General features: G+C 40.8%; 1 protein-coding gene across 1 annotated transcript in view; it reads right to left on the minus strand.

Moving 5' to 3' along the window:
- Positions 1–3,448: 3,448 nt before the first annotated feature.
- Positions 3,449–9,962, minus strand: part of LOC112077643 (DNA-binding protein RFX7-like) — an 8,487-nt gene continuing 1,973 nt past the window's right edge. The window contains exons 2-5 of the mRNA XM_024144130.2: positions 9,855–9,888; positions 7,239–7,324; positions 4,016–4,051; positions 3,449–3,577 (exon numbers count right to left, since the gene is read on the minus strand). Coding sequence (XP_023999898.2) covers positions 3,451–3,577; positions 4,016–4,051; positions 7,239–7,324; positions 9,855–9,888 — 283 coding nt within the window. The 3' untranslated portion in view covers positions 3,449–3,450. The remainder of the gene's footprint in view (positions 3,578–4,015; positions 4,052–7,238; positions 7,325–9,854; positions 9,889–9,962) is intronic.

Genomic DNA, 9,962 nt, shown 5'->3' on the forward strand with positions numbered 1-9,962 from the left:
ATGAAACTGACCCTAAACCTTGATGAAATGAAACGACCACAACCAATGATGAACTGAAACTGACCCCAACCCTGATTGAAATGAAACTGACCCCAACCCCGGTGATGAAATGGAACTGACCCCAACCCTTGATGAAATGAAAACTGACCCCAACCCTGTGATGAAAATGAACTGAACCCCAACCCTGATGAAATGGAACTGACCCCCAACCCTGATGACAATGGAACATGACCCCAACCTGATGAAAATGGAGGTACTGACCCCAACCCTGATGAAATGAAACTGACCCCAACCCTGATAAATGAAACTGACCCCAACCCTGATGAAATGGAACTGACCCCAACCCTGATGAAATGGAACTGAACCCCAACCCTGATGAAATGGAACCGACCCCAACCCTGATGAAATGAAACGTGACGCCCAACCCTGATGAAATGAAACTGCACCCCAACCTGATTGAAATGAAAAACTGACCCAACCCTGTGATGAAATGAAACTGACCCCAACCCTGATGAAATGAAACTGCACCCTAAACCTGATGAAATGGAACTGCACACCCAACCCTGATTAAATGAAACTGACCCCAACCCCGTGATGAAATAAAAAACTGACCCTTAAACTGATGAAAGGAAACTGACCACAACCATGATGAAATGGGCAACTGGACCCCAACCCTGATGTTGAAATGAAACTGACCCCACCCTGATGAAATTGAAACTGACCCCACCCTGATGAAATTGAAACTGACCCCAACCCTATGAAATGAAACTGACCCCAACCCTGATGAAATGGAAACTGAACCCCAAACCCTGATGAAATGAAACTTGACCCCTAAACCTGATGAAATGGAACTGACCCCAACTGATTAAATGAAACTGACCCCAACCCTGATGAAATGAAACTGACCCTAAACCTGATGAAAATGCAAACTGACCCCAACCCTGATGACATTGGAACTGACCCCAACCCTGATGGACATGGAACTTGACCCAACCATGATTGAAATGGAACTGACCCCAACCCTTGATAAATGAACTGACCCCAACCATGATTTTGAAATGGAAACTGACCCCAACCCTGATGAAATGGAACTGACCCCAACCCTGATGAAATTGGAACTGACCCCAACCCTGATGAAATGCGAACTGACCCCAACTCATGATGAAATGGAACTGCACCCCAACCATGAATGAAATGGAACTGACCCCAACCATGATGAAATGGAACTGACCCCAACCCTTGATGAAATGAAAACTGACCCCAACCATGATGAAATGGAACTGACCTCAACCATGATGAAATTGAAAACTGACCCCAACCCTTGATGACATTGGAAACTGACCCCAACCCCGATGACATGCGAACTGACCCCAACCCTGATGACATGAACGGACCCCAACCCATGATGAAATGGAACTGACCCCAACCCTGATGAAATGGAACTGACCCCAACCCTGAGGAAATGGAACTGACCCTCCAAACCTGCATGAAATGGAACTGACCCAACCCTGATAAATGTGAAAACTGACCCCAACCCTGATGAAATGGAACTGACCCCAACCCTGATGAAATGGAACTACCCCAACCCGATGAAATTGGAACTGACCCCAAACCTGATGAAATGAACTGACCCAAACCTGATGAAATGGAACTGACCCCAAACCCTGAATGAAATGGAACTGACCCCAACCCTGATGAAATGGAACTGACCCAACCCTTGATGAAATGGAACTGACCCCAACCCTGATGAAAATGGAACTTGACCCCAAACCTGATGAAATGAAAACTGCACCCCAACCCTGATGAAATGAACTGACCCCAACCCTGATGAAATGGATGTGACCCCAAACCCTATGAAACTGGAACTGACCCCAACCATATGAAATGGAACTGACCCCAAACCCATGATGAAATGAAACTGACCCCCAACCCTGATGAAATGGAAAACTGACCCCAACCCCGATAAAATGAAACTGACCAATCCTGATGAAATGAAACTGACCCCAACCCTGATGAAAATGGAACTGACCCCAACCGCTGATAAAATGAAACTGACCCAATCCTGATGAAATCGGAACTGACCCCCAACCCTAATGAAATGAACTGACCCCAACCCTGATGAAAATGGAACCTGACCCCCAACCCTGATGAAATGGATGTGACCCCAACCCTGATGAAATGGAACTGACCCCAACCCTGATGAAATGGAAACATGACCCAACCGCTGATGAAATGGAACTGGACCCCCAACCCTGATTGAAATGGAACTACCCCAACCATTGAAAAATCTACATGTACTTACTCGGAAATGATTATGCCACTTCCTGGCCTAAAAAAAAAGAGCCATCGTGTAAAACTTACCCCGGTCGCCTGATTTTGTAAGTCCAAGTGGGCAGAGTAAGGCATGTGAACAAAAGCTTTTCTTCCTCATCCACATAACAGTATTAGATTTTGCCCCTCATGCCCAGCGGCGAGCCTTCATGATTGGGAAAGACATGCTTCATGATCTTCCCAAAGTCTGCCCAGCACTCAGTGGGTGGTAGGAGCAAGACGTCACAGTAGCTCCTGAAACACATTCACAATATGATAGACCATGACTTGTATTAATACAATATGATAGACATGACTTGTATTTAAATACAATATGGTAGACATGACTTGTAATACAATATGATAGACATGACTTGTATTAACAATATGATAGACATGACTTGTATAAACAATATGATTAGAATATAAGACATGACTTGTAATACAATATGATAGACATGACTTGTATTAATACAATATGATAGACATGACTTGTAATACAATATGATAGACATGACTTGTAATACAATATGATAGACATGACTTGTATTACAATATGATAGACATGACTTGTATTAATACAATACAATCTGTACATGTTGAGTTATTCCTAACCACTGTTGCCCCTGCATTGCTTGCCATCTCTGGMGTTTTAGGCTGGGTAACTGTTGATGTGAAAAGGGCTTTATAAAATACATTTGATTGACAGAAAGAAACACACTAAAGTTAAATGATTCTCCAGTGAATATAAGATAAACAAATATAATAAATGTAAACGTGGCAAATAAACTTAAAACTTTTGAACTAGAACTTGGATGATTTTCCTATCGACGATTTTGGCACAAGGCACATTCATCAATCCATTCCTTCAACCGGACAAACCACTACTAATACACTCAACGGCCGCTGTCCCAGACAGTTTAAACCTAGTCTAGGAAGCACTTTCGATGGAGATTCTGTGCTGAGAACCCAGGTAGGGTTGCAACATTCCAGTACCTTCCCTCAAAAATAACCAGGTTTTTCAGAAATCCTGGTTTGGAGGATTTAAGATTTTTTTTTGCTTATTCCCTTTTGATTCCTGMAATCTTCTAACCAGGATTTCCTGGYAAACCTTTRGCAACCCTAATGTACAGGCCATACTCACTTGTACTCGTCGTACACCTCTTGCTTTGGCAGTGATGTCTCAGGGTGCTCCTCTAGGTGATTCCGGATCCAGTTGAAAGCGTACATCTGCTGTGTTCGACTGGACGACATGCCACTCTGGTCACTGAAACGGTTAAAGTCAACACCGACACAAACAGGTTAGTGGTGAAACGACCCGGAAACTGATACGTTCTTGTGATGTGTGTTTGACCTTGAAAAGACAAGGCAGTGTGTAAAGAAAGACGGTCTCCGGTTTTGTTTGGATTTCTTTCAGGGAATAGTGTGTGTGTGTGTGTGCGTGTGTGTGTGTGTGTGTGTGTGTGTGTGCTGTCTCTTATACACATCTAGATGTGTATAAGAGAATAAGTTAGTGGTGAAACGACCCGGAAACTGATACGTTCTTGTGATGTGTGTTTGACCTTGAAAAGACAAGGCAGTGTGTAAAGAAAGACGGTCTCCGGTTTTGTTTGGATTTCTTTCAGGGAATAGTGTGTGTGTGTGTGTGCGTGTGTGTGTGTGTGTGTGTGCGTGTGCGTGCGTGCGTGTGTAATGTAGTAAGTACCATAGTCCAGGAGTGGAGGCTCTCTGGTTCTCAGTCCTAGTGATGTTGCAGTGTTGAAGAGTTGAGGTAATGGATGGACAAACAGACAAAGATGGAGTAACAAATTAAGAAACACGGAAAGCTGGATATAATAGCAAATCAATCATTATACTAGTAGCGCTTCATAATCGTACGAATAAACATTATATGAGCAGTCATAAGCATCAGATCACAATACAGAGACTGCAGTGTTGAATATTGATGCAAAGGAATTGTATAGATAGGTTTTTCCCCCAAAATGCACTGAAATATTAGTCGAATGAATGCATCCTGCTTGTAGAGCCCTGCACGGGCATTCGTTTTAAGCCCCCGCCCACCCATGCCTGGGAAGTTCAGGKCCTACCCTACCCAGGCCTGATTACTTCTGCCAAATTTAAGAACCCTGCCCGAAATCCGAAATAACGTCCTCTTTTTTAGTAAATCCATGAGCTGCTCCTCTCTGTCTGTCACTAGCTCCCTGCGCGCAGCTCGCTCTGCATGCGCTCTGCTCATGGCGGCTCTGAGTCTGTGAGTAACCGTAGCAACGGCTCCCTGCGCGCAGCTCGCTCTGCTCACGGCGGCTCTGAGTCTGTGAGTAACCGTAGCAACGGCTCCGCTTGGGCTCTGCTCCGCTCAACGAAGAGACACCAGAAAGCAGTTAGCTGTTAGCTACTTTTCATTACTCTAAACTCGGACAAAAAATAACCTCTTCTGTCTTGTATTTGACGAGGCTGAAGCGCTTCTGACACCATGTTAATGATCTTAGTCAGATATGACTGTACTGCAGCAGCAGAGCACGAGCGAATGTCTCAGCTTCAAAATGTTACTGATCAATTTAGTTTTAAACGAGCCCTGCCGGTACCCTAGTTATTGATGAAAAAATAGGCCCTACCCGACCCTAACCGGATGTATAATGTCGTGGCCTGTCGGGCTCGGGTCGGGTAGCAGCGCTCTACCTGCTTGTGATCAAAAAACAGCCGGGTAAAAACATATCTGGAAACGCCAAAAATAAAATGGCCATAACAGTTTCTAACTTCCTGCTCAACAAACAGAAATATAGGCTACAAAGTGCAATGAGAGAATATATTATAAAATATAGGATACAAAGTGGAATGAGAGAATATATTATAAAATATAGGATACAAAGTGCAATGAGAGAATATATTATAAAATATAGGATACAAAGTGGAATGAGAGAATATATTATAAAATATAGGATACAAAGTGGAATGAGAGAATACAGTGCCTTCAGGAAGTATTCACACCCCTTGACTTTTTCCACATTTTGTTGTGTTACAGCCAGAATTGAAAATGGATTACATTTAGATTTTTTTGTCACTAGTCTACACACAATAATGTCAACGTGGAATTATGTTTTTTCGAAATTTTTACAAATTAATTACAAATAAAAAGCTGGAATGTCAATAAGTATTCAACCCATTTCTTATGGTAAGCCTAAAAAGGTTCAGGAGTAAAACATTACTTAACAAAAGTCACATAATAAGTTGCATGGACTCACTCTGTGTGCAATATTAGTGTTTAACATGACACCCCACACATACAATTATCTGTAAGGTCCCTCAGTCGCGCAGTGAATTTCAAACACAGATTAAACCACACAGACCAGGGAGATTTTCCATTGCCTCGCAAAGAAGGGCAGCTATTGGTAGATGGGTCAACAATGACAAAAAACGTACATTGAATATCTCTTTGAACATGGTGAAGTTATTAATTACACTTTGGATGGTGTATCAATACACCTAGTCACTACAAAGATAGAGGAGTCCTTCCTAACTCAGTTGCCGGAGAGGAAGGAAACTGCTCAGGGATTTCACCATGAGGCCAATAGTGACTTTCTGTGATAGAAGAAAACTGAGGATGGATCAACAACATTGTAGTTACTCCACAACACTAACCTAAATAACAGAGTGAAAGTAAAGAAGCCTGTACAGAATACAAATATTCCAAAACATGCATCCTGTTTGCAGCAAGGCACTAAAGTAATACTGCAAAAAATGTGGCAAAGCAATTTACCTTTTTATCCTGAATACAAAGTGTTATGTTTGTGGCAAATCCAATACAACACTTTACTGAGTACCACTCTCAATATTTTGAAGCATAGAGGTGGCTGCATCATGTTATGGGTATGCTTGTAATCGTTAAGGACTGGGGAGTTTTTCAGGATAAAAAAGAAACYGAATGGAGCTAAGCATTGGCAAAATCCTAGAGGAAAACCTGGTTCAGTCTGCTTTCCACCAGACACTGGGAGAAGAATTCACCTTTCAGCAGGACAATAACCTAAAATCCAAGGCCACATCTACACTGGAGATGCTTACCAAGAAGAAAGTGAATGTTCCCGAGTTAAAAGTTTTGACTTAAATCTGCTTGAATATCTATGACAAGACTTGTAAATGGTTGTCTAGCAATGATCAAAAAACTATTTGACAGAGCTTGAAGAATTTTCAAAAGAATAGGCAAATGTTGCACCATCCAAGAGTGGAAAGCTCTTAGAGATTTACCCAGAAAGACTTGCAGCTGTAATCACTGCCAAAGGTGATTCTAACATGTAATGACTCAGGAGGTTGAATACTTATTTGCTCAAGATATATTACTGTTTTATTATTCATGTTTTAAAAAAATATATATATATTTTTTTTTTACAAATGTTAGAATTTTTCTGCCACTTTGACTTTATAGAGTATTTTGTGTAGATCGTTAACAAAATATGACAATGAAATCAATATGAATCTCGCTTTGTAAAACAACATTTGTTAAAAGGCAAAGGGGAGTGAATACTTTCTGAAAGTATATATATGTATATATATGTATATATATATGTATGTATATGTATGTATATGTATATATATGTATGTATATGTATGTATATGTATGTATATATATGTATATATATGTATATATATATATATGTATATGTATATATATGTATGTATATATATGTATATATATATGTATATATATGTATGTATATTATAAAATATAGGCTACAAAGTGCAATGAGGTACAGCTAAATGGTTCTGTACGGCTCAGTTGGTAGAGCAAGGCCCTCGCGATGCCTGGACTGCGGGTTTGATTCCAGGTACCACCCACACAAAACATTTAGTCTCCTTGGGATAAAAGCATCTGCTACATGACATATATATATTATTATTAATAAATGAGAGAAAAAGGAGAAACAAGAAGTTACCTTTTATCATTGCCATTGCTGGGACCAGAAGGCAACTTCAAGTAGAGGTAGAGTTTTTCGATGTCTGTAAACRTCTCAACATCTTGCTGTAAAATGAGAGGTAGTAGAGAGGGGAAACAAAACATGTAGTACTGCTTCACTGTTGCCAGTTACGACCTACTTTAGTTGAATGTACTGCTTTTTAAAAAATATATATATTTMACCTTTATTTAACTAGGCAAGTCAGTTAAGAACAAATTCTTATTTTCAATGACGGCCTCCCGGGGAACGGTGGGTTAACTGCCTTGTTCAGGGGAAGAACTACAGATTTGTACCTTGTCAACTCGGGGATTCAATCCTGCAACCTTTCGGTTACTAGTCCAACGCTCTAACCACTAGGCTACACCTGGCGCCCCAATGTACTGCTTGTAGTTACAGGTAACTGCCAAAATAAAGGAAACCCCAGCATAAAGTGTCTTAATAGGGTGTTGGGTCACCACAAGCCAGAACAGCTTCAATCCACCTTGACATAGATTCTACAAGTGTCTGGAACTCTATTGGAGGGATGAGACACCATTCTTCCAAGAGAAATTCCATAATTTGGTGATTTGTTGATGGTGGTGGAAAACACAGTATCTCGGCAGGTAGCCTAGTGGTTAGAGCGTTGGGCCAATAACCAAAAAGGTTGCTAGATCGAATCCCTGAGCTGACAAGGTAAAAAAAAAAAAATTTTGCCCCTGAACAAGGCAGTTAACCCACTGTAGGCCGTCATTGTAAATAATAATTTGTTCTTTAACTGACTTGCCTAGTTAAATAAAGGTTAAATAAAAAAAATCTTCCAGAATTGTTCAACAGTGTTGAGATCTGGTGACTGCCATGGCGTACTGTTTTTCATGCTCATCAAACCATTCAGCGACCACTCGTGCCCTGAGGATAGGGGGCATTGTCATCCGACGGGGCCATAACTACGGTAGCCAAAATCATCGACTTCCCAGCTATTTTTTTTATACATGACCTTAAGCATGATGGAATGTTAATTGTTCAATTAACTCAGGAACCACACCTGTGTGGAAGTACCTGTGTTCAGTATACTTTGTATCCACCATTCAATCAAGTGTTTCCATTACTTTGGCAGTTACATGTCAGTCTTTCTAGATAAGACTAAAATGTCATGTAAATGTGGTTATCATGATAATCAAAACACTACACATGTTGCTGGCTCACTGACAACATGTATTTGATTCCCACTACACATGTTGCTGGCTCACTGACAACATGTATTTGATCACTACACATGTTGCTGGCTCACTGACAACCTGTATTTGATTCCCACTACACATGTTGCTGGTCACTGACAACCTGTATTTGATTCCCACTACACATGTTGCTGGCTCACTGACAACCTGTATTTGATTCCCACTACACATGTTGCTGGCTCACTGACAACACGTCTTAGATTCCCACTACACATGTTGCTGGCTCACTGACAACACGTCTTAGATTCCCAGTACACAACAGACGACACCCCACCTCCTTTTCAATTGGTTTCTAAAGTTTTCATGAATGTCATCACTTCCTTCTCTATTTGCCTCTTTGTTGTTAAGGGAAGCGATACTTATGAATGAGATGAGAGTTGTCAGCCAATCAGRGGAGAATAAAATAGCAATTTACTGGATTCCACCACAACCTGCTTGTTAGCCACCGCCTGTCACAGTCTTTTCTAAACAATTTAGGCTAGCTATAGTCTGCTTTCATTCTATTATGATTGGCACAAATAGGGCACACATATTAAATGGGTCATCATATCAGTAAGGCTTATTACCAGGATTGTGTTCATTAAGCACACAAAGAGAAAAAAAATGGACTGACATTGTAAGGAACTACCTGGACTTGTCCAATAAGAATCTAATGTTTTTTTTGCATTTCGTTGAAAACCATTTTGCTATGGTTGTGCCCTGATGAACACGACCCAGGTTAAGACTTTGTGTATGATGATGATGACACAGCGTACCATTATCAAGCCAACACCAGACCAGACCAGAGACATGATCTTAGCACTCATTACTCTGAGACACGGGCCCGTGGTGACAGGATGAACAGACCAGACAGACTGTCATGCTCTCCATGTTGACACAGACAAGCTACTGTAGATATAGTAATAATAACACATTCAGTGATCCCTTCAGGGTTTGGGGTCAATTCCATTTCAATTCCAGTGAATCCACAAAGTAAACAAAACTCCCGATTCCAATACCAAAATGTCTTGATTGTGAAAAGAATTTGAAATTTCAGTGTCCTTCCTGAATTGGAATTTAAATGGAATTGACCCCAAACCTCGATAGCTTATCAGCCTTATGACATCATTATGAAYGCTCATAACTACATGCTTATAACCCGCATTATACCTGCGGTATATACCTCATTTAAATAAAGTTGTTACTGAAACACAGTTGTACTAGCAATTTCTGGTAATTCTCTTGACATATTCTTCAAAAACGCACAAGGAAATCGAAATTATCACTAAATTGGTGCATTCCGGTAGATTCCCGGCACCTTTGAACTAGTCTAAAGTCTTGTTTTTCACTCTGCATCTAAGACATAAACTGATATCTATCTATGACAATCACAACTACTCACCAATATGTTGTCCACTTTTGACTGGACAGATTTGCTACAGTGAGAGAGAGAGAAAAATAGAGAGAGAGAGAGAGAGAGAGAGAGAGAGAGAGAGAGAGAGAGAGAGAG

This window comes from Salvelinus sp. IW2-2015, unplaced genomic scaffold (assembly GCF_002910315.2).
Source record: "Salvelinus sp. IW2-2015 unplaced genomic scaffold, ASM291031v2 Un_scaffold4786, whole genome shotgun sequence".
Classification (NCBI taxonomy): domain Eukaryota; kingdom Metazoa; phylum Chordata; class Actinopteri; order Salmoniformes; family Salmonidae; genus Salvelinus; species Salvelinus sp. IW2-2015.